Genomic DNA, 26,716 nt, shown 5'->3' on the forward strand with positions numbered 1-26,716 from the left:
ACTAATTCTTTTGTTCATGTATTCATCCAACAAGAATTTATTGTTCTTACTATGTGTTGGGCTTCATTCCAGGCAAGGAACAAAACAGATAAAGACCTGGCCTCTCGTGTGTGTGAGAGGCAGTAAAAACACAACCACCATCCAAAAAGATACATAATATAAGGTGCCATAAAGGAAACTAAAGAAGAGCAGGAGGATAGAAAAGTGACAGAGGGAGTCAATGCCTGAGGCCTGGCAACTTCTCAGATGAGGTGGCATTTGAGCAGAGACCTGCATGAAGTAAGGGAGCTGCCAGGCCTATATCAATGGGAAGAGTGTTCCAGGTAGAGATAACAGTAAGAGCAGTGCTCTAAGGAAAGTGTGTGGTTTTAATAGAAGATTGGGTTCCAACTTCATCACCTCCGTGTGACATTGGCCTCAAGGGTTAGCATGAGAGGGGAGGTGAGCATGCTCAGAAATAGGAGAGAACTGGGGGCAGTGAAGTGGCAGGGGCCCTTGTAAGAGCATCTCTGCCTGGGATGACAAACTAGATTGTGGATAAATAAAATTCAGAAATTTTTCTTTACCAAAAAATTTAAATTTAATTGATGGCCTAAAATTAACCACTTTGTTATCACCAAAATTACCATTTGAAAATGATATGTAATAGAGGACCAAATCCAATAGACAACACATGCAGGAAAAGATAAAAGTTGCTCAAATTTGCTAGTCAGCAAGGAAATGAAAACAATGAGAAGGATTGATGTTTTGTTTTAGCCTGGACTGAGTGTTTTTCATAACTCAAATTGTGACCAAAGAGCTATGGGATTTGCAATAGGGTTGCCAAGGGGAGGACAAAGGACATTTTAGTGTGTTTGAAACAGTAATAGGAAAAGAAATGAAGCTGTTTTCTTATTGTATCTACCAAATTTAGCCCGTTTGTCTCTCTCTGTTCTCCTTTTCTACCCCTGTCCCCATCATATTCAGATTATATGATCAAGGAGAAAAATATGGCCGGATACATATCAGATTGTTGACTTGAGTTACCTTGGCAGGGAGATGCTATGGAGGAATGTGGAAAGGGGGAGGGGGAGTGATCTGAAGAAAAAAAAGAAAAAAGACTGCAACATCAGAAAGTCTGACTGCATGTAAGCATTTTTGTATGTACATACTGTTTTCAGAGTAATTGACACCGACAAGACCTGTAAATTGTAGTGTGTGTTGGCTTTTCTTTGGAGTATGTTCAGAGTTTAATGAAGGGAATCACTAGGGACTCAGACCAGCAAAATGTAGACCAGTTGTGTTCGTATTTGTGTTTGCAGGACATAAATTAGAGATGCAAAATAAAAAATGAAGTTAGTAATTGACTATGAATGTCCACATACATATAAAGAAATATGTGGGTTATTTAAAAAATTTTCATCTAGATTGAGCTGTAATGAACAATACAGAAAATAAGGAGACTGCAGATCACAGGTTTTTCAACAAGCGTTTGAGGCTAGCTGTATATTTTGAGCGGTTCATACACTGTGTTTAACAGGTTCCTTGCTCATTAGTTATATTTTAGCAAACAGCGATTTCAGAAAATGTTTTAGTTGCAAGCTACCCTAGAAGTAATTTAATTTGTGCATCTCTTCCTGAATTTGTTAATGTGTGAATCTTAATTTTGGGAATGAAGGGGATCTTAATTTGTTAATGTGTGAGCTTCTGCCTTGTTTTTTAGGATTGGTCTTTTACTGGTAGACATAGGGAAAATGGACAGGGAGAGGCTCGCCTTCTGACTGAGGGGGAAAGAAGAGCTGCACCGTATTCTAGAGTATCTTATGATCCTCTGCTATTTAGTCTTTTTTAATTTACTGGAAACCAAGAGTTCCTTTGTCCAGGATGATTAATCTGTGGCCGCTGCAGACTTTTAAAGTAAAGGTTTGCATCTCTCAAACTTTCTCAATTGGAATTGCTAAAAAAAAAAAAAAAAAAGACCCAGGAAAGTGCAGTACAGTAGTAAAAAGATTTGGTTTTCCACTGAAAAAAAAATTTACCCACATTTGAGCAGCAAATGGTGCAAATTAAAACACAGATACACATGAGTAGAATGAAAATGATTTCCGTGTTTATGTTTATCACCAACATAGTTATTTACAAATAACCCATATGAAAATGTAAAAAAGCATATTACATCTTCACATGCCATCTATATTAACTGAATAAAGCTTAGTGACATTATTTGCAAATCTGTAGTTAATTGTACATAGACATTTTGTGCGTTAAAAAAGAAATGTACATAATTTAAAATAAATTACATTACACAATTTACAAAGTAATATTAACAAAAACTTCTTAGACAGCTGCCTCCTTACTTAAAATATTAATAAATACTCAGGTAATTAAATTAACCAAAAAACATATTTAGGGGATTATAATTTATAGAAAGACATTGCAAATTTAATAAAGTTATATTTTACAATGACAGATACTGATCGCTTCAAATATTTGTACTAGAAATAGGCAGGAAAAAGTATCAGGAAGGAAATCTTAATGTTTCCTTTGAAAAAATAAACATAAATAGAGTCCTGAAAAATAGTTGGGAAAAGCTCACTGAGGGTTCAAAGTAGGTAATCTAGAAACTATTGTTTAAAAAAAAAAATCTACAGAACACAAGACTGACACCCAGTGATAGCTGAAATAGACTAGAGGTTTTTGATCACTGGAAACATGACTCTCACAAGCTAAATGTCTTCATATAACTGCCATTTTAAGATCTGCCTTGGTAGAAGCACGAAAACATAAAACTACAAAATTAACTCTATCCATTTAGCATTTGTTTTACTCATTTCATAATGTAGACATAACCATTTCTCAGTTTCCCTGCTAGATACAGAATTATATCACACTGGAAAACATCCTTTTTATAAAGAGTCATGTCTGCTGGGCCCACACTCCAGTTTCAGACACCTGAAATCCTGCTCTGCACTCTCAGCCACCTGAGGGCAGGACCAGAAGGGACAGGCAGAAGTTTCCGTTCTCACATCTTAATTAGACCCAGGAAAGATCACTGCCTGACGTGATTCCTCACAGATTTGTTCATGGACTGCTCTCCTTTCAATACCCTCAAGCTTAGAGTGGAAATAGAACAAGAAACATATTTGAATTTGGTAATATTTTTACAATTAGTGAGACCCTGGATCATTTGGGAAGCCTGATTCTTGCAAATCTGTTCAAACCTGGATTCAGCCTAAGAATAGGCTCTTCTTTCTGTAAGTTTTGAAAGGTGCAGGCGTCCCTCGCTGTCTTGTAGACTAGCACGTGAACAAAGGCATGAGGGGAAGATTGGTGGAGGGGGATAGTACTGGGTAGGACTAAATCTAAGGTAGGAATTGACATTTTTACAGAAGACGTCTGTTTTTTTTTTTTTGGCATGTCCTCCACAGCTTTTCTTTTTTACTCATGTCTTTGACCAGTACATTCTGTTTACATCAACCTGTTCACACTCTAAATGACACTTTGACTCCAATAGGAAAGACATATAGGTATTCACCGCTTTTTTTTCTTATTAAAAATGTAGGCATGTTTAGCAGAAGGTGGTTCTGAGGGAAGCAGACAAGATTAGTTGTAGATAAGAGAGCAGAGTAGACAGAGACCAGGCACTGAACATCATCATAAAGGAGAAGGATATACAGGGAGTTAGAGGAGGTTAAAATAAAAATTGACAGGTGTTACTTGCCACTATGACCACTGCCACCTGCCTGAGGGGAGAGGAGCCATATAGCCAAAGCCTGCCAGCATGGCCCGAGACATGGACATTACATAAGGAAAAATACTAACCGTGTTGAACACTAAATCTGGAGTGAAGGGTGATGTGTGTGTGATTTTCACTCATTAAGCATTTTTCCTTGTTTTGAATGTCTTAGATATAGATGTAAACAAAAGTCATTACTAATATTTTACAGTGCCTAGCAGAGTGTCTTACATGTGATAATTCAATAAATATTTTTCTTGTTATAGGTACTTGTGCTTTGTTATAATTAAAAACATGCTTTTATGCACTCCTTTTTAAATTAGCTTTAAGCTACACCAGAGTCCTCAAAAAGGCTTTGAAATAAGGATTGTGGTCAATTTCCTAGATTAGATATTGATGAATGAGCAAACCACCCTCTTTCAAGAGAGATCAGTTATGCCACTTCTGTGTCATTTAAATGGAAACAGTCCAACAAAATAGCATAATACTGTGTCAATATTTTTCATTTCTTTTTTTAAAACCAAGCAAACCTTCATACTTACAGAACAGTAATTCTTAATCTTTGTGGGCTCACAGACCATTTTGGTAAGTCAAAAGTGTCAATAGACAAGTTACTACTATATTGCCCTCCTGAATTCTTCAAATAAACAGGAGGAATAAGGTTTTGATGAAATTCCAGTAAAGTACTTAACTCATTATTGACTCATGCCAGGAACAAAAATAAGGCCATTTTCATGTTATAAACATGAATATAGTAACCTTCATTTGTCCAAAATAGTCAGCTATCTACATTCTCCTCTTTGTACCTTTCTAACAAGAGGTCATCCAGTATTTATTTATCCTAATGAGGAACTTCCAGTATGCTCCCTAGTGTTAGATCACATTGAACCTAGCGTCCTTCATATCTGTAAAAGGTAATCAATTTATGAATAAAATCATCTTGTATTTTCATGACGTTTTATAATGTTGATCTATTCATTTAATTTTAACAATATAGGTAGGATGATACTGATCTACTTTCTGAATTAATGACTTTTAAATGATCGTAAGTATAGCATTAGTAGCAACAATATTTTATTCTAGTCCACAATTTCAAGGGTATTGGGTATGGCATGCATTTCATAAGCCTGTCAGTGAAACTCTTCAAGTAACTGCAACGGACTATTTCTCAACCATTTTGGACAAATGGAGTTCATTTTATTCAAAGAGATCAACTTGAGGATTATCTGGAAGACCCCTGAGTACGTATATTGACAATCACAGTTTTAGGGTGACAATATTATTTTTGTCTTCCTCTTTAATAAGACAGATGAAATGGAATTGTTTTTATGCTTTTCCTTGTTCAAATCCTTGGTTTAAGGTAAAACTCTCATTTTCCTGACATCATGTTTGCTTAGAAATGATTTACATGTTGCTTAATACAGTGAATGTTGAATAAGGAATTAGTGCTTACCACATTTAATGCTTATCGAAATATGTAGAAATCTGTTTATTTGAGGGACAACGACATTCCAATCTGTCTTTTGTAATCTTTGCAAATACTCTAGCAAACAGTAGGGGGAGTTCAAACTCTAGTATGAAGGTAAGATACCTTCTAGTCCAAACCACTTGTAGAGCAACACAGCTATGTTTAAGACAGAATAGCTTGTGATGCTATTTTTTAAAGACCTGAAAACGTAACGTCCTTCCGTCTCCCAAAGGTTGTCACAATAAATGTTGCCTGAAAAATGGTATCGCTTTTTAATGGCACCTTTTGAATTTTCCTTTCATACGAAAGAAACCAGCCGAGTTAGATATCATTTTACTGTGCCATTCCCAGGGCTACATCTGTGAAAAATATAGCTACTTCCAATACAGTGATAAGCTGAATGACCGTTTTTCATTTCTGAAATTAAACACTGATCGCAATCTGAGGGTAAATGAATGAAAGCTCAGGATGACACAATGGAGAGTGAGTTAGCACTGAAAAAGCTTCTAGACCAGGGACCAGCCAAACCACAACAAATGTGGTCTGCTCACTTCTTTTAAAGGAAGTTTTATTGGAAAACATCCATGCTCATTCTTTTATGTACTGTACTGTGTATTGTCTATGGCTGCGTTCTCACAATGGCAGAATGGAGAAGTTGCAACATAGACCTGGCTGAAAATCTTTACCATATGACCTTTTACAGAAAAAGTGTGCCACCCTTGGTCTAGATATTTAATGAAGCCCTGGACAAAATATTTATTCTTCTCTTTTAAAAATTCTAGTTTTTGATATCATACATTAAAAAGACTCGCTTCAAATTTTACTGGTGAGGAAGACAAAACAATGGATTTTGAAATACATTCCATCTGAAACTAGGAAAACAAATCAGGGAGAAAGAAAAAATCAACACACAATTTTGATTTCTTTTAGTTACAAAAATCACAAACACATTTTTTTCCATCTGCTCAAAATTAAAAAGACAACCAGCTCCTTTTTTTCTTTTCTTTTCTTTTTTTAACAAAGATAACAAGTATAAAAATCTAGTCATAAACAGCCTTCAAAGTACAATTAAAAACCAACTAGAGGGACCCATCTTTTGGAGGGTTAGTGAGTTCGGGATTAAAACACTTAAATTACCGCCATGTTGTTGATGTCACAATGGCTGCAGTGATGAGGAAGTGTGCAGCAGATGTAATAGCTAATTCCATTCTGTCGCCATCCCAACTGAACTTTACTCTCTTTAGGACACAAGAACTTGTAAATGTCTCCTTGACACTCTGAGCACAGATGTCTTCATCCCATATGAAAAGAGGCAGTTTCTATGGCAATACTGGTTAAGTGCCTATCATGCTGCACTAATATAGTGCAAAAATGTGCCTTCCATATAGCAAAAAAGATGCAGGCAACCAGTTTGAAAATTAGAGAAAGTAGAAACATACTGTATTAACACAAGCAAATTAGTTTTCCAGACAATAACCACTATAAAATACTGAACTTGAGGACTCTTCTAAGGTACTAGTACCTGTCCAGCATTTGTAGTTTGGAGAGAGACAAGAATTAAGTCTTATAAAAGGGTCTTTGCCTCTGAAATGCAGGTCAATGAAACTATCATCAATCACCAGGATGCTGAATTTATTCAGTGGGTTTTCTGCTCAGTTTAGAGTTTATCTTTATTCACCGTTAAAATTGCTTATTAACAAGTACATAATCTGACATAATGTGTATCAATTGAGTATACATGTTGTTATGTTTGACTATAGTAGTGTAGAGATCTTGGTATAAACTCTTCATGCGAAAATGTTACTATGGTTAACTGCAGACAGAGGCTTGCATCAGGCATCCTAACTGGCCAATCCCACCACCGTATTTTAGAGATGAAAGTGAATTATCAGTTGGTAGATTTCAGAAAGATCACATGAAACTCTCAGAATGCAGCATGTATTCAACTAAATCTCCTAGAATTCTCAAGGCTGATGGTTTCTGTGTAAGTGGTACTGTCTTGATATCTCCAGTGGCACTGTGATTTTCACTCTTAATGATGATCTTTTAAGAAGTTACAATGTATTTTAATCCATACAGTTTGAATAGCTTTGTGGCCTCTGGATATCTACAGCAAAGGTAGAAAGCTGAGACTGGTTGTTGCAGGATAAGTTATGGTTTACATGTCTGCATCTCCATCGTAGGCTAAGGTTAAAGGTTTCAGTCGGTTGTTTTGCCTTCTTTGGGGTTTCTTTGGCTTTTTGCTGTAAAGAAAAAAAAATCATTAAAATTGGGAGAAAGAAAATATTCAATTGCAATTTTTATTGTTTTAAATGAAAAAACTGGAAACATTGGTAAACCTAAATTGCTTAATTGCCTACACTGCCTAAATTCAACCTTAAAATTTGATTTTCTGGTTTTTTAATTTCTCTGTTTTATGCTCTGAATAAACTTGAAACAGAACCCTTCAAATATTTTATTATCCTGTAAAAGATGAATTGTTTAAATGGTATTCCTCTAGTACTAACAATGAAAATAATGTTATAGTATAATCATTTATATTTGTCCATAAACTTTTATAAATAACACAATTTATAATTAATAAATGTTTTAAGAGATAGTTGAATTGGGTATTACCATAATATCTTCCTCAGTAGTAATTCAATATAAAAATCTACAGTTCATCATAAGTATACAAAGTAATGTTTGCTTATAGAACGAAGGAGAACACACTTGAGAAGATGACCTGGGGCAGCTCTGGCTCATCTTCAGAAATTAAATGGATCACATTTGGTAGTTTTTAGATTATCTAAGACTAAAGCCATGCTTATTCAGAAATTCAGATGAACACTAATGTGGAATACTTATTTGAGACATTAGATTGCTGTTCTTGGTTATGGCCAGTTGAAAGTGTTTGCTCTGAAATAGAGATCCCCTTAGATTTTGAAATATTTAAACACTCACCAAGCTAGATATATCATGGAGACAATGAAGATGAGTAACACAAATGCCCCAGCTGCTACACCATAAACCCAGGTCTTTAGTCTCCCATCTAAGAAGAATGGATATTAGTCATTAATTTACATTAGTCTGGTATATATATGACAGTCTTTAACCACAACCAATGACCAGTCACGTATGACCAAGTCCTTTCAAAACTCAAAATGAATTATTGCTTAGGCATAATTAATGATTAATGCAAAGCTGCTATAGTTAGTTAGATGGTCCTTCATTAAAGATAAATTATCAATGAAAATTGAATTGAAAAGCAATGAAGTTTGAATTCAAGTTCAGATTTCAAGGTAACAGGCCTACATTTCTGCTGCTGCTTATCTGAATTTTCTTTTAAACCCAATATATGTGTAATGCTAATATAAACATTTTCTTCTGATTTTCATTCTATCTTTAGAATGGCAATTGTGAGAAAAGAAGAAAAAATAATGCAATTTCAAGAAAGTCCTACAACTTTGAGTTAATGCTGACAGGTATCTCAATGTAAACTTTGTCATTTAAATATTTTTTCCAGATGAATTGATAGTAAATATATTTAACATTTTTGGAATTAATAATCCTTTATCTAGTTTATACTTAGAGTGTGCTTTAAAACTGATTTGACAATATCCTTTGTAAAAACAGCCAAGTTTGATTAACATATAAAAGGATCTCTAAATAAATTTTTTCTACCTTTTCTATTGTATGGAATCAGGACAGGAATTTTTCTTTTCTTCCAGTTTTATGATAGGAACTTTTAAAATTTGGTTTTCTGGTCTCATTCACTTTGAACTTCTCAGTTTTATATTCTGAATAAACTTCAAACGAGTGATACTATTAATGACTTTGCCTAACCTAACTTGATCCTCACACCAACATATATTTTCTGTTGCACACATACAGCTAAACATATGATTTTAGAATTAAAATATAGATTGGGCAAACTGACTCCACAGAGACTCTGGTTTATGCAATATTTGGAAGGCATCAAAAGCAAATTAGTACTATGAATTTTTTTTTGTGCCTAGAGCTGGATCAATTAGGGGTTCACTTGTTGGAAACAAACTAAGTTTATATTCTAAATATGCTTTTTTTTTTCCTCAATTCTAAAGATTTATAAAATTTGAGTCTGGGTTCAAAATCGAAAGAGCTCTATTGGGTTTATTTGCCCTGAGAGAAATTCAACGAATATTTTTGGGTTTCTCATAAACCAAGAGCAAGGTCTAACTGTATGTTCTTAAAACATGTACCTTTTTAATATATTAAAATGTTCACTTTAGGAAAACTATATATTAAATGAAAAATGACAATAATAATATTCTCTCTTTAAAAATCAGTTTTGATGTGCGGAGATCTGCTTGGATTTTTGGTCAGGGTCAAGACTGCAAATGGCCATTTGCTGGTCCGCTGCCCTGGACACTGAGAGGAAGAGTTTCCCATGCTTACAGAAACAGGTCAGCTTCATATTTAACCACATCATCACAGGGATGATGTGGTTAAATATGAATCACCCAAATATTGAACATACTTAAAAAAAAAATTCTCAATAGTGATTCACCAGTAAGGGAAAGTGTTTTGACTAAATGCATTAAAAATGTGCTGGCTATGCAAATCGCTTCCTTCCTTTCTCATGTTTCTAACGGAGTCAGGGAGTAGTTTATGCCTGGCTTTGCCTGGAGATTTCCTTCGGTCATGAACTAGGCATCCCTCTAGGGTGTGAGAAAAAGTGTCATGATCTTAGTTACCATATAGCTCTTGCAGCACATTTTTAAGCACGAGCTTAGTTCTAGGGCTAAGCATATGGTTGAATCAACGGCAGAGAGAAAATGTACAGAGTAAGGATAGCATCTGATGAGGCTTCAAGCTTTTGTCTGTATGGGCTTCAAGTCCATTGCTAGATACATTACGAGCTGTCTATTGAATATGACAGGTGTCTGGTCAGTCTCCAAGTTTAGACTGTCCCATCTAGACAGGAAGGCTCCATCCCTGCCCCCGTTTATCTGGTGCTAGTATAGATTCTGAGTATTTGAGTGTGCCAGCTCTAAGGGCTGGTAGAAATTGGTCTGGCTGCCAAGTATCTCCTGCATTGCTGATCTTCCTGTTTAAGGTTCAAATATTTAACACTCTGTGGCGAAATGGAAAATTCTTTAATGTCTTTATAGTTTTATTTGTTCGAGTTCTGAATGACAACACTTTTCTCCTAATATTTTCATTGTTAGATTTCTTTGTTCAATGTGAAAATAATTACACTTCTAAATTTAGGACTGAAATTAAAATAAATAATATCAATCCTAAAATTTTTCTCAGAAGTACTCATTTTTCTGAATTTTCAGCATGAGTGCTTTTTTCATAATAGTAGAAAATTATAATTTATGGCAGTATCATAACATAAATGACTATACATAAAATAATTAACTCATATGAAAATGCTTGCTCGTTTTTTTAATCCTTTGGCATTGGTTAAATATATAGCTAAAGAATTCTACATCAACACTGTCTAGTCACTTCACCTGGCCCAAATGGCTGTAGAAACCAGGTCCTTCCCCGTCCTGCTGGGTTACTGGAGGGTTGGGTTGGATGTACTGCCCGACTGGTTTTCACATCTCCTCTTTTGTCCTCCACAGTGGGTATCACCACCACGGGGATAAGTGTGCATTGCTCAAGTGTACCATTGGAAGACATGACTTCAGTGTACCCTTCTTCACAACTGCACATCCTCGTCTGCAGGAGAACAAGACTTATACTGCACATGCAAGGTGATCTTTATAAGCATAACAGACCTGACTTGAAGAGCAGGCTTTAAAGAAATATTGTTCTGGGAATTTACTTCATGTAATTTCTGTCATAACTATGTAAAAAAGAACACACTTTTTGTCCCTTTACAGACTTATTGTAACAGTAGAGGCAAGTGCATTCAGAATTGTTTATAGTGATAAAAGGAGAGGTCCCAAAATAGAATTTTTATGCCTCAAGACATGCTTTTCTGGGGTTGGGGAATGGATTGTACCAGAGGCAGTGGGGTGACAAATGATGAAGCTGGCTTGCCTACTCTAATGAATTCACACATACCTCGCTACAGTACGAGTGGGGTTGACTACACGGTGGATTACAAGACCTGTCAGCATCAGGCTGGCGCACCACCAAGCAGCCCCCTGCAGAACAGAAAATCATATTTTGACAAGTAGCATCTCTTGCAATGATTAAAAATACATCATTGTTGTAGACTTGTCTTTGAATCCTGAACCACCTTGGGAATCCCACAGACTTTTCTGAGGGCAGCTGACTGAAATATTTGGTTGACCTTGACCACTGTATTTAGGATCTCGAGGCTCTTCTTATTCAGAGGAGACAGCATAGTACCTGCCACTCAGCAGGTGCTCGATAAGCACCTGTTGAATGGATGATTTTATAGTTGCTACTCTGAAAACACTAATTGCCTGCAAGCTATTTATCATAGTTTCTGAGACCAAGTCCAACACTAAAAAGCAGATTTAATATTCTTTTAAAATTCTTTCTTGGTTATTCAAATAAATAGTTTTCATGTTAAGATGTCCCTTTAATTCATGTGACTATCTTGTATATGTATTTTTCTTTCTTTTTTTTTTTTTTTTTGCGGTACGCGGGCCTCTCACTGTTGTGGCCTCTCTCGCTGCGGAGCACAGGCTCCGGACGCGCAGGCTCAGCGGCCATGGCTTACGGGCCCAGCCGTTCTGCGGCATGTGGGATCCTCCCGGACCAGGGCACGAACCCACGTCCCCCGCACCGGCAGGCGGGCTCTCAACCACTGCTCCATCAGGGAAGCCCTGTACATGTATTTTTTATAATACATATTTCTTTTTGAGAAAATCACTAATTCAGGATATTTTTAGGGTATAAGAAAACAAAGGCAGCTATAAGTGTATGTCTGCACTATTGTTTTAACTTGTCATTGCAGCTCTCTGTTTAGTCCTCTTCTTTCTTCCTTCAAGTACAGTACCAGGTGTGCTGAAGTTGTTATAATGAAGTTTCAAGACAAGAACAGATGTCATACAGAAACAGTATTGGTGGCATGGAAAGAACTGATAGTTTGAAACCATACTTGTTCAACTTAGAATTTTAGCAAAGCAAGATTTTTCCTTTATTTGTGGAATTGATGATCCTCTTGGAATCTAATCAAAGGTACCTATTAATTCCTTGCCTTATCTCTCTATATTATAAACAAAATATTCACAGAAAAATTGTTATGGAAAAGCAGTTAGTCATTGCAAGGCAGTTGCAGTTACATGGCCGTATTGAAGTTATCATCATTAAACATATGAAGACAAAGTAAAGCAGCATCTTGAGTTTCTTATAAGGACAACTATTCATAAAATTAAAGCAATCAATCAAGCCAGATAATATACTTTACATGCTTGTCTATTTCTCATAAAGAATCTCATCTCTCCTAAAAGATGGAAGAAGAATGCATACAGAGTTTATCACAAATCAATCATTTACACATTTTTTGGGGGGATATAAAACAGCATTAGAAGGGAATAAATACATGGGATACTTATATAGAAAAGAAGTTGAAAATATGATTTCTACAGGTAAGTCTTTTAAAATTTGACTTACCTTTGCATTGGGGAATAGCCCCAATTCCAGTGTGAAAAGAGCTTTTAACATGTAGAAGAAAAGGCAGACAACTATTATTTGCATCCATATTTGGGAAAAATAAACACTGAAAACTGATAGGATCCTCTGGGGAAGCTGTAAAATACCCTCTGAAGAGTTTAAAGAAGAATGTAGACATTCATTTTCAACAGCTGAGTTGAGTGGACCACCTCTATAATGCCTTTGGGTTCAGAAAGCCTATGCTTCTCTTCCCAGAACTCTGTCTCCCCCTGTTGCCTCGGAGAGTGGTGTGCTTGGAACAGATTTTTCTTCCAGAAAATAACAGTGTGAGAGAGCAAAGCGTTTCTTGGTAGGTGTCTTTTCTTTGTTATAGATGTATCCACTGGGAGTTGCTATTATCAAGTGTTTCTTAACACAGATTTCTCATGTCTAAAATCTTATCTTCACAAGAATACAATCTGACATCCTGCTCTAGCTTTCATAAGGAAGAAATTAGTAATTAGGTTTCAATAAATCCAGGTAATTTAAAATTCAATATAAAAACTTATGCTTTCCAAAAAGCATATCGACCCCTGCTCCTATCATCTTACTGTAGATATTACAGTTAAATTTATAAATGGACATTACTCAAAGGCAACAAAATGCACATTACTTTTTCTCCCTGCCAGAGGGTCAAAACAATGGCAGCAAGTCAGCAGGTCCCCCTGTTAACTGTCAATACTCAGGCTGCTGCTATGCTATGGAGATGCCTATAGATTAGATCTCTACAAATACATTGTTTAAGAAGAGACATTAGATCTTTGGGTACATGGGCCTGAGGCTGAGGTTCTGTTCTGACCCTGGTTTCTTTGTAGAAAATTTGCAGGGTGGTTCACTCCATGTCTGGAGCCAGTTTTCTTCCCTCTTCAAAGGGTCTTTGGGATCCCTTGCATTTACTGGACTCAGATAAGGAAACTTCAGTAACTGTAGATTACAGTAGATCTTGGGGGTATATTTGGGTCAAAGGAGATTCAAAAAAAGTTTTCATATGGATTTCTTCTTTCAATGTACAATGATTTTTGACTTGGGACAGAGTAGGTAGATTGGCTGCTCATATGCTCTGGGCTTGAGTTTTACCAATAGGTCTTCTATATTAATGAATAAAAAACTATAAATCATAGATTCCTGAATTTAAGCAAAATATTTGGATTTGTGTCATCATATTCTCTTGGCAATATTTTTGGACTGCATGTATATTGCCTTTAAGGCACAGAAACAGAGTCAACAAAATATTGACTTTCTTAGCATGTAAGAAGTAAGTTATTAATATATAAGATTTCTAGGAAAAACAATCTGAGAATTATTTACTTATAATCATTTATTAGAATTAGACAGTATTTTAAGTAAATTATAGCAGCAATGTCTAAAATGGCTGGGTGAGGGAGAATTTAATTGAAACATTAAACAGTAAAATAATTTGTCATTGGTCATTAGGTGCACAGCTCAGGTGTCGTGAACCCAACCACGTGTGGAATACTCGAAGAATATCTTTGTTTTCTTAATTATTTTCTTTAACCAATTACATGTGTGTTACAGTAAGACTTTCAAAAAACAAAGAAATGGGAGGTTTACCTGTTACATTTATACCATCTGATCTCTGACACCAGACTGTTCGGGAAGAGCCCTTCCAAGCACTAGCCATCCATTTATACTCGTAACACTGTCCATCTGCAGGAACACAATTAACAGAGGCATTCTATAGGCCAGTGGAACAATCATGGAGATAGGGTATTAATAAAATATTTATAAACAATTGGAAAGGGATGAGAAGTCCATCCTGAATGATTCAAATGTCAAGTTATCCAGAAGTTGCCATATAAATGTTACAAAATTCCAGATACATACCTAAATTCCAACTAATTTTCTATGTCTGCTGTCATACTATCTAATGTGAACCTGGATTTTCAATTTAATTTTATGTTTATTTGAAGTATTATAAAATATCCAACATACAGACAAGGACAGAGAATAATTTAAAAAATATTCAATTACCCATCATTCAATTTTAACTAATATTACCATTTAGTCATATTTGCTTTATTTTTGGTTGTTGATGAGTAAAAAACGTAACAAATAAACTTGAAGTTCTATTATATTGCTTCCTGATCTGATCTCCCTCTTTGTTTCTCCAGCAATGCCCAGTCTTCTGAAGTAGATACATGCATTTCTGTGACATGTTTTTAATTCTTTTAATATAAATAGAATGTAAGTATAAATATATACAACCTATAAATTAATTATAGAATTATTTTTAGGTTTTTTTTTTGGTCTGTGTTGGGTCTTCGTTGCTGCACGTGGGCTTTCTCTAGTTGTGGTAAACAGGGGCTACTCTTCATTGCAGTGCGCAGGCTTCTCTTGTTGCAGAGCACAGGCTCTAGGCATGTGGGCTTCAGTAGTTGCAGAGCGTGGGCTCAGTAGTTGTGGCGCACGGGCTTAGCTGCTCTGCAGCATGTGGGATCTTCCCGAACCCCAGGGGTTGAACCCATATCCCCTGCATTGACAGGTGGATTCTTAACCACCGTGCCACCAGGGAAGTCCTTTAGGCAGTCTTAAAATTTAAAAAGTATCATACTGATACAAATGATACATACATCTTTTTGAAACTTAATAGTCAATGTTATATGTAACATAAAATGTTATAAATGAAATATTTCTATGTGATTTTTTTAATGCAGACATAGTCAATTTATTTTAACTGCTACATAGAATTCCATGGTACTATCTACTACAATTTATTTAGCTATTTCCTCTATGGGTGGACTTTTAGGTTGTTTTCAACTTATGCTTTTATAACAGTGCCTCAGTGGTCAGTCTTGCGCAAGTCTCCTGGTGCTTCTTCAAGGTAAATATTTAGAAGGGAAATTTCTGGGTATCATTGTAGGGATAGCTGAAACTTTACTAAATACAGCTTATTCTTTTCTTTAAAAGGTGACAGTTTACATACCCACCAGCACTGAATAAGAGTTACTATTACTCTAAACCCTCACAAATATTTATAAATTCCAGATTTAAATTTCTTGTCAGTCTTGTGGGTGTGGAAAGCTATCCTGTCATTTTTAACTTGTAGTTGATTACCAAAGCTATTAAACAGTGAGAAACATGTTTGGGACATTTAGATTTCCTCTTGTGAATTCCTTATGTATATCTTTTGGCTCCCCCCACCCCTTTTTTTCTACTGAAATCTATGCCTTTTCATATTGGGTTGTGGGAATTTTTTATTCTAGAATAACAATTCTCAAATTATGGTCCAGGGACCAGGGAAGACTTTGACATTCTTTCAGAGTACGTGTGTGATGATTTTCCCCTTTAACTACACACCTGGGTAAGTAAGGCTGGATTTTCTTCATATACATAAACTAAACTAAGATGGCAATAGACTGAATGCAGAAGCACAGAAGAGAAGCCAGCTGTCTTCTGTAAACCAGATGTTAAGCCAGAGATTTGAAAAAGTGTAAAACGAGACAATGACTGTCATTAAAGTTATTTTCTTTTTGTTTTGGAAAATAGTTATTTTTCAGGAAATATTTATGGTAACAAATTGATTTATGATTGTTTTAAATAAATTATCAAATATTTTAAAACATCAGTTGTCATTTTTTAATATGAAAAATTTTGATATATATAACTCACAGAGAAAAGCAGTTTGGGGTACTCAGCAATTTTACAAGTATGAAATTGTCTTGGAATGCTGAAAAGATTTAGGATAGTTGTTCTAGACACTAATTCCTTAAAATTGACTTCACAAATATCTTTTCTAAGTCTGTGGCTTGTCCGGTAACTTTGTTTATAATCTATTTTACAGTGTAGAAGATTCAAATTTTGATTTAAAAGAATTTTTGTTTTTCATTTTTGTTTGTGATTTTGGTGTTGTATTGGGGAGATTTTCGTCATCTTCTTTTTCTACCCAACTTTGTTTTATTTCTTAAGATTTCACAATAAATGGGAGTTGTCTGTTTCTTTAAATTTTAATGAAACTCATAATTAAAGCCATTTAGGTTTTAGTGTGTGTGCATGTGTGAGAATATTTGATAGACCTGTGTTTTTAATAGTTGCAGAATCTATGGTTTAGCTTCTCTATTACTCTTGATAGATAACATTCTAAATTGTTGTCAAGTTTTTACATTTATTAGCAACATTTTTTCATAGAATTATATTTTTAAACACTATCTTATTATTAGTAGTAATTTTGTCCTTGTTTTTTCTTCATTGATTTTGCATGAGGTGGTCTATTTTGTTTGGTCAAAAAAACAAGCTACTGGCTTTGTTGATTATCTTGTTTATTTGTTTTCTATCTCATTGAATTTGTATTTATCAGTACTGTATACACTCTATTTCCCCTTTTTTTTTTTAAATTGGGTTGAAAGTCTAGCTCTTTTTATTTATTTGTTTATTTTAATTTAATTTAATTTTATTTTTTTGCGGTATGCGGGCCTCTCAGTGTTGTGGCCTCTCCTGTTGCGGAGCACAGGCTCGGGACGCGCAGGCTCAGCGGCCATGGCTCACGGGCCCAGCCGCTCCGCGGCATGTGGGATCTTCCCGGACCGGGGCATGAACCTGTGTCCCCTGCATTAGCAGGCAGACTCTCAACCACTGCACTACCAGGGAAGCCTGAAAGTCTAGCTCTTATTAAACTTTTCTCCCTCCTATATAAGAATGTAAAGCTTCAAATTACCTTCCAAGAACTTCTGTGCTGCATCCTGCATAACATTTGATATGTAATGCTCTAGAAATGTAGCTTTCGGTTTTCACTTCTGTGTGGGCATGGGGAGAATTTCTTGGCAATTTTTACTGATTCCTAATTTTACTTCATTGTCATTTCAGGGTAAACAATTCTTTTTCTTTTCTTGGGAATTATTTCATTTATTGTAACCTCTGACCTTTCTCTCCTTTACCTACCCAGGAATATGAAATCTGGTTGGTAAATTTGGGAAGACTTAACTAAGAAGGTAGATAATTCTATAATTCTTGGGTTAAGGCATCTAGCTCAATTGGCTTTCATTCTAAGCACTGTTCTCCAACATTCTAAGCTTTCTTCAACTTTTCAGCAATATAGATGTTATTTTGGCTCCTATTTGCTAATATATGTCATACTCAGTTGCTTCAGAACACAAGCAGGAATGAGAGGGTTGTTTGTTGAGCAAGACATTCTCCACTAGATAACAATTCTCTTTTTTTCATTTAGATTTCTTCTGTGTTCCCAAACTAGAACATTTTAATGCTCTGTGGTTCTTGTGAATGTCATCTATTGCTTATATTGGGTGCATGGCTCTATGTGTATGTACACATATACACACAGACATATAAAGATGTATTTTTATATATGCTGTATGTCAAATTTAGACTAATCCTTACCAATACTTAGATTTATCAATTTCTGAGAATATAGTAAAATATCTCATTTTGCAGTTGCTTTGTAATTTTTCTTTCTCTCTTTTGATTTAAATAAATTGAGGATATTCTTACATTCACACATCATCAGGGTTGCTACAGGTGTACAAATAACTTGCTCCTAATCATCTCAGCCTTCTTTAGCTCATAAAACTTGGAAATATTTTTACAATATTTCATTTATGAAGGGTGGCAAGACTTCTAGTCTCTAAATATTTAGAATTCAGAATCATACCCTGAATTCTCAACTTTAAGTGGTATCTTAGCAAATTTGCTTATTCAACAGAAAATTTTATATCTTATACTTTTGCTTATCAACACAAAACTAAAATAAATAGATTTCATGAATGGTAGCACTCACCATCACATGATTTTGTTTCTAACATCTGCTCTGGGCACAGATGTTGATTCTCTAGCTCTTGTATAATCACTGCTCTGGAACGGACCTGTATTCCACCAAAACCTAGGTCCTCACCATTCACACAGGTCAGCTGACACATGCTCCAGGAAGACCACTCCTTCAAATAACAGTCACCTGCAAAACACAAGTTTGTAGTTTATACCCATACCCATAAAGAATAGCCAGCCAGATTATCATTTTATGTTTAACCCGACTGAGCAGTGTTTTTAGGTATGCCAGTCATTCATGATATTTGTAAGATTTGTATAAGTATTTAATATTTGCAAGTTTGTATGTGGTTCTGTAAGTTTGTATTAATAGTGTTATTTTCTGAGTGGATGTTACTGAGTATAGCATATGTGCTGCTTAATGTGTTATTTAAGGCTTGTGTTTCCTTATTAATTTTCTGTCTGGATGATCTGTCCATTGGTGTAACTGTGGTGTTAAAGTCCTCCACTATTATTTTGTTACTGTTGATTTCCCCTTTTATGGCTGTTAGCATTTGCCTTATATATTGAGGTGCTCCTATGTTGGGTGCATAAATATTTACAATTGTTAGTTATATCTTCTTCTTGGCTTGATCCCTTGATCATTATGTAGTGTCCTTCTTTGTCTCTTTTAATAGTCTTTATTTTAAAGTCTATTTTGTCTGATAGGAGTATTGCTACTCCAGCTTTCTTTTGATTTCCATTTGCATGGAATATCTTTTTCCATCCCTTCACTTTCAGTCTGTATGTGTCCCTCGGTCTGAAGTGGTTTGGATTAAATGCTGTGACCAAAAGACATAGACGGACCGAATGGATATAAAAACAAGACCCAAATATATGCTGTCTGTAGAGACCCAGCCATAAAAAGAACAAAATAATGCGATTTGCAGTGACATGGACAGACCTAGAGATTCGTCATAGTGAGTGAAGTAAGTCAGAGAAAGACGAATATATGATATTGCTTATATGTGGAATCTAAAAAAATGGTACAAATGAACCTATTTACAAAACAGAAATAGAGTCACAGATACACACTACTATATATAAAATAGATAAGTAATACGAACTTACTTACTGTGTAGCACAGTAACTCTACTCAGTGCTCTGTACTGACCTATATGGGAATAGAATCTAAAAAAGAGTGGATATATGTATATGTTTAACTGACTCAGTTTGCTGTACAGCAGAAACTAGCAAAACATTGTAAATCAACTCTACTCTAATAAAAATTTAAAAAAAAAAGAGGAAAAAAAGCCAGTATGGCACTGGCACAAAAACAAAACTATTGATCAATGGAATAGGATAGAAACCCCAGAAATAAACCAACGCACCTATGGTCAACTAAGGTATGACAAAGGCGTCAAGGATATACAATGGAGAAAAGACAGTCTCTTCAATAAGTGGTGCTGGGTAAACCAGACACCTATGTGTAAATGAATAAAATTAGAACATTCTCAAATACCATACACAAAAATAAACTCAAAATGGATTAAATGTAAGACCAGACACTATAAAACGCTTAGAGGAAAACATAGGCAGAACACTCTATGACATAAATTGCAGCAAGATCTGTTTGGATCTACCTCCTAGAGAAATGGAAAGAAAAACAAAAATAAACAAATGGGCCCTAATGAAACTTAGAAGCTTTTGCACAGCAAAGGAAGCCATCAACAAAACGAAAAGACAACCCACAGAATGGGAGAAAATACTTGCAAACAATGCAACTGACAAGGTCAGCTCCAAAATATACAAACAGCTCATGCAGCTCAATATAAAACAAACAAACGAACACCCCCCCCCGAAAACAACAACAACAGAATTAAAGAATGGGCAGAAGATTTAAATAAGACATTTCTCCAAAGAAGACATAAAGGTGACCAAGAAGCACATGAAAAGATGCTCCACATTGCTAATTATTAGAGAAATGAACTTCAAAACCATTCCTGGGCATATATCCAGAGAAAACCATAATCCGTAAAGATACATGCACCCAAATGTTCATTGCAGCACAAATATCATATGATATCACTTATATGTGGAATCTAAAAAAATGATACAAATGAAGTTATCTACAAAACAGACGTCAAAAACAAATTTATGGTTATCAAAGGAAAAAGGTGAGGGGGAGGGATAAATTAGAAGTTTGGGATTAACATATACATAGTACCATATATAAAATAGATAAAGACCTACTGTACAGCACAGGGAACTCTACTCATATTTTGTAATAATCTATATGGGAAAAGAATCTGAAAAAGACCATACACACACACACACACACACACACACACACACACACACATCTGAATCACTATGCCGTACACCTGAAACTAACACAATATTGCCAATCAACTACACTCCAATATAAAATGAAAATTTAAAAAGATAGGCAATTCACTTCCAATCTTGTTCTTTTCTAGCCCACCAATACACTGTTGCCCCTATATCTTTCTTAAGGCCACAGGGTCATGCTTGACACTGAGGTTATTTTGACCTTCTATCTACCCTAAAGTCCTCTGCATCAAGCCCAAATTTCTAATCATTAACTTATCACTTCCTGCTATTTATTTCTAAACTACTTGATATACGTTTGCTTTCTACATTTTCCTGCTTGTACCTCTGTGTCCAACACTGAATCAGAATTTCTTTCATTCAAAATTTTCTTCCATAATACTATTTTTTCTCACTCTTGAATGGTAATTTATCTAGGGGTAGAATTTTAGCTATTATATCTAATAGCTAATATATTTCAGCTAATATATCTAGGGGTAGAATTTTCATACTCTCCCTGTCAAGCATGAGCCTAAGGCCTTAATTTTCATTCTTTGCAGGAGTTAAAACTCGAGGGGGGTGAGTGTCAACAGAGGCCACGTAGGAGAACTGGACTTCACCCCCACCTGGCAGTAAGGAGCAGTGCCCCCCTTCATCCACGCTACAGTGTCTAGCTGTTGGTACAGATATTACTGAATGAGAAGACTGTTGACATCTCTTAACTTAAACTTATACATGCAACCCCTTCTCCACCCTGGTCCTGGTAAGGAATGGCCAAAGTACGAATTCTGTTTTGCTGTTGTTACCTGGGCAAGGCCGGGTGCAGGTTTCCTCAAGAACCACTTTTTTATTACCATCTATAATGGGTTCGATATCAGTACAGAATTCTTCATCCACTACCTTGCTGAAATCATCAGCTGACCCATCACTCACTACACAAGAAATATTCCTTGTTCTGGTCCCTTCGCCACACTGGGCATCCTGAAATGGAGGAAGAAATAATTAGGAAAAAAAAATAATTCATTGGTTAGCTTATCGCTTACAGTCATCTCTGCACCATTGATTTTGATTTATGAGCAGTTAAAGGAGCATTTGAAACGCTAGGGAAGAAGTCCTATAGGGCAGTAGCTATAAAGCATAGCATGAACAATTTATTTGTTTTCTAGCCAAAGACAGGCAAATAAATTTTCATTAAAATGAATCAGCCTCCAAATGGTTTTAAAATACAGGACAGGGAGTGCTTGTTATCGAAACTAATTAAACAGTTATGAAATGGCAAGGTACCTAAAATCTTTAACAGGAAACATGCTATCTGTAAGCTCTGCAAATATTTCTGAAACCAAGTCTCTCCAGATAAAGAATACACACTTCCGTACAACTTTTTGAGATTGGTTACCTGCACTTGGCATGCAGACCACTGGCTGTATTGCCACCGATAACAGGGCTTCACTGGGCAAGGCTTAGACTGTTCCATCAGGGCAGGGCATGGTCTTCCATCACCCTGAAAGGGCTGGGTTACTGTTCTTCTTCGGATCATTTTTCCTTTAAGAGATACAAAGTGGTGCAACCTCAGTGATACACTACAATTGTGCAAGCATATATCTTTTTTTTTTTTTTTTTTTTGTGGTATGCGGGCCTCTCACAGCTGTGGCCTCTCCCGCTGCAGAGCACAGGCTCCAGACGTGCAGGCTCAGCAGCCATGGCTCACAGGCCCAGCCGCTCCACGGCATGCGGGATCCTCCCGGACCGGGGCACGAACCCGCATCCCCTGCATCGGCAGGCGGACTCCCAACCACCGCGCCACCAGGGAAGCCCAAGCACATATCTTACTGGGAGAAGGCGTCAAAGACATTTCTTCCGAAATTAGAGGAACAAGTAAGGCTTAGATGTTTTGGAAAGAAAGATACCCTGATTCAACCTTTCTGCAGATTATTTGATATGACTTAAAGCAAGAGGGACATTTTATTTCATATTCCTTGACCATCAGTCTAATGCCAAATAAAGCACAAACAAACCTGTGAGGCCACATGTTTGAGAACACTCTGACCAAGGAGACCAGTCAGAAAGCTGACAGTTCACAGGACATTCCACCATGCAGGACGTGTTCATCTGCCAGTTCTTCTCCAGGCCAAGCTGAAAGGATAGAGGTAGATCTATTTGTACTGACAGGAAGGCATGACCACAGTGCAGTGTTGATGGAAGGAAGAAGGAAGGGCAAGATTGGAGAGGGGATGAGAGGAGAGGAGAGGAGAAGAATAAGCAATATGCATAATAAAATAAAAAGATGTCTGCAGGACAAAGACCCAAACTGTTAAAAATATAAAGTGGTTCAATCCAGGAGAGTGGGAGCAAAAGGAACAGGATGAATAGAGGAGCCCATTTACTCAATATACTTATATATTGTTGAATTTTTTATATAAAAAGTGAAAAAAGGAAGATTTAATCTCCAAATTAGTTGAATTTCCCTAAAGGAGGAATAAATAGGTGGAAGCACAAATATTTTCTATTAGTTAAAAAGCAAGAATATCATCACTATACAGATATATAATTGTATTTGGGGGATATTATTTATTTTTACATGTGCATGTCAAACTGCAAAAAGAGCGAGGTTAAAGACCAATTGCCACTCAAAGCCAAAAATATAATGTACTAAAATAATATAAAATAGTTTTAAAGTAAGCTACCTCTCTCAAAAGGAGGGCTGGGTCACTAGAATTTTTATTATGAATATTTTATATACATTTATTATTTTTTAAAAAAGATTTTCTCTTCCAGAACTGATCTCAGCAGCTAACTGTGGTGTAATTGTTATTTTGGCATTAGTCTCTCATCACATAATAATGTTGTGCATTTTACTGCATTAAGTAGCATTACTTATTTAAGTATTCTACGTTTAAAATGAAGGATGAGATTTCAAACTCATCCACTGTATATTCAAACATTTAAAAAGTCAAAGGTACAAAGTGGCATTGAAATAGAAAAAATAAGGCTTCTTAGGAAAGTGCAATTTTTTAAATTAGTCATCCTTGGGGATTTTCAAGACCTTTTTTATATCTGCATGAAAGTAAGTTTATAGTGTCTAATTTATAGAGCAGAAAATGGCAAAAGAAAGTTTTTTCTGAAATGTTATGTTGCGGTTCAAGTAGAACTCTTGGCTCTAAGTTATGCACTGAGAGAGGATCAGATCAACGATTTATGTACCAGATCCCTCTGTAAACACTCTCATTATATTCTCCATCAGTAATACTTGACAAAGCTGAGTATTTGGTATGAAAACTTTTACCATATCACTTAATTTAAAATTAAATTAAATCACTTATAATCACTGGAGATTAGAAGTTTTAAGGTGATACGATAAAAATGATGTGTTAAATTTAAGGTACCTAATAGTTCCATGGAGAAAGGTTTTGAATCACAGAATTCAACTACTACTGGCTTATTTATTTTGCTAGAGGGTTAAAAAGGATGTCTGTTTACAGATACTTTGGGTACCCAGTAGTAAGACATTTCAATTCTGTACTACTTTTTCTCTTAAATTTGTTGTAGCTTCTTTTTCTCCTCTCTCTGTATCTATCTATCTATCTATCTATCTATCTATCTATCTATCTATCTGTCTATCTATCCTATCATCTATCTAATCTATCATTTATCTAAACGTATGTTCAGGGATAAAAGAATAGGAAAGGAGAAACCAGTTATTAGGTATCTGGTGAATTAATGTCTGAAAAACATCAAAGACAAAAGTGCTATATAAATGCTGGATGGATTTAACCCTAATTTTCCTCTTTGTTGGACAGTAATGCCATCTTTCTTTTGGGCTGTTAGAGAAACAGCAAGAGTTAGCTACTGCTATTACACTCAATTCAGGGTTTGCACATGTATGAGTAGGTAGGCAATCTACTGTTAAAAAAGATAGCCAGCTTTTCTCAGGGCTGTTATTTAAGTCTACTGCTTTTTAGAGTGGATAAAATGGGATATGAGTTGTTTAATCCAATTGCTACAGAGAGTAGCACTGCTCTCCCTGAATACAGGGTTTACTAAAATGTTATGATTTGAATCCCTGTCATCACAGTATTCAAACATTATAATATTTGTACATAAAAGTAAATTTATCTAGGCTCCTGGATACGTAAAATTATTTCTCAGGTTTTTACCCACATTTCACTTAAGAAATAAAAGGCCCTATTTATATCTTTGTCCTGTAGTCATGAGATATTTAAAAACTGGCCTTGTATGATTTGGGTTTAGCTTTCTAAAAGCTCTCAGAGCTATTAATAGTTATCTCATTCTGACCCAGGAGGACACTTACATGTGCATTTGCAAAAAAAGAGACATATTAACCACGTAGAGGTAGACCACAGAAAGCTCTCCAGCCTGTATATAACTATAATAACATTCATTAATAATAATGTTATTTTTATAATGGTCACATCACTTCGATGTTACTAGTTTCAAAGCCAGACTGATTCAGGTATAAAATTTCTGATGAAATCTAAAGCAGTAATTGACTAAGTTATGTTATAAGATGACAGAGCAATTTATTAACTCAACAATTTGTTTTCAGCACACTTGGGAGCTCTGTTCCCATGGACAGAGATACAGATAGTTAAATTAGGTCCACATGATAATATCAAAGATATCAAATGGATTAAAATACTTCCATCTTGAGTTTTCCCTTAGGAGTTTGAATAATTTACCATGAGCTTATAATATCCCCTAGAATGTGTAGACAGACATCATGGTCCCAAGTCTACTGAACCCTAATGAGGTTATAAGTTCCTCCCGGGTGTTGCAGGTCTGTGGAGGCTGTTGCTTATCTTGGTTCATGTTTAACCCAGTGGCCTCGGATGCAGGAGGAGTCAAAATCTGTCAGGAATGTGAGTGCCCTTTTGGTCTGGAAACCAGACAAAATAATCAAAACCCAAAGTGTAGCTTCATGAATACTACCGAAGGACAACAACTATGTTTTCTCGCGTTTCCTAAGGTCATATTAGAAATGATAACATTACTTTTGTAAATTGGAGAATTAACAGTTACATTTCTCTGTACCTAAAAGACACTAATGGCAGACTCTATTCCTTTGTTTGAACTTCAAGCTCTCTCTTACCCAGACCTGAGTCTTAGACTCTCACAGCTGGGTATTAGGTGCTAATATCAAAATCTGCTACCGAACCACATGTGATCAATGTTTTGCAACAGAGAGAATAAATGATGGCTCTTGGCAGGTGTCCCAGGCAACACAAAATTCATATGAAATTACAAAAGATGATGAGTAGTCTGATTAAGATTTATTGCCTTTATTCACCTTGATTACTTATTGTTCCCCGAGCATTTCTTTCAGAATAGGCTAATTAGCATACCTTTGGGCTCCAAGCAGAACAAAATACAGGAAATTATGTGTAGAAATCAGTAGTGTTGGACAGTGTCTCTTTTCAAGAGAAGTGTTTAGCAGCCTCTGAATAGTGCCGAAAACATCTGCTGGCAACGAGCTGCATAAAGCGCTGGTCAGGTCACTTGGCTCAGCATGAATTGAAATTATTAGGGAAGAATTTACTCGCAAAGACATAACAAAGCATCCCCTCACCTCTTCACAATATTTCAGGTTAACCGACTTGCCATCACTTCGAACACAATCCAGCATCCTCGTTTTCATGCCATTTCCACAAACTGCCTTCTCACTCAGCTGGCACGTACTCCAGTCTGGAAGGAAGGGAGCATATCAGAACAGAAGGCTATGCATGAACCGGATTTCAAATGAAACTCGGATGACCTGAATCCCATATTTAATTCACAACTGCTTCCTAAGCCCCGCAATCAATCATCCCACACGCAGAGCGTATGGGCCCCGGCTTTGAACATATCTGGAGTCAAATGGAAATGCTGGC

At 35.9% G+C, this 26,716-nt stretch overlaps 1 protein-coding gene across 1 annotated transcript in view; it reads right to left on the minus strand.

Moving 5' to 3' along the window:
* Positions 1-2,067: 2,067 nt before the first annotated feature.
* Positions 2,068-26,716, minus strand: part of THSD7A (thrombospondin type 1 domain containing 7A) — a 455,073-nt gene continuing 430,424 nt past the window's right edge. Inside the window, exons 19-28 of the mRNA XM_030857690.2 lie at positions 26,416-26,531; positions 22,847-22,964; positions 22,228-22,373; positions 21,638-21,812; positions 18,535-18,708; positions 14,358-14,453; positions 11,223-11,305; positions 10,664-10,874; positions 8,127-8,214; positions 2,068-7,426 (exon numbers count right to left, since the gene is read on the minus strand). Of these exons, the coding sequence (XP_030713550.2) occupies positions 7,342-7,426; positions 8,127-8,214; positions 10,664-10,874; positions 11,223-11,305; positions 14,358-14,453; positions 18,535-18,708; positions 21,638-21,812; positions 22,228-22,373; positions 22,847-22,964; positions 26,416-26,531 (1,292 nt within the window). The 3' untranslated portion in view covers positions 2,068-7,341. The remainder of the gene's footprint in view (positions 7,427-8,126; positions 8,215-10,663; positions 10,875-11,222; positions 11,306-14,357; positions 14,454-18,534; positions 18,709-21,637; positions 21,813-22,227; positions 22,374-22,846; positions 22,965-26,415; positions 26,532-26,716) is intronic.

This window comes from Globicephala melas, chromosome 9 (genome assembly GCF_963455315.2).
Source record: "Globicephala melas chromosome 9, mGloMel1.2, whole genome shotgun sequence".
NCBI lineage: Eukaryota > Metazoa > Chordata > Mammalia > Artiodactyla > Delphinidae > Globicephala > Globicephala melas.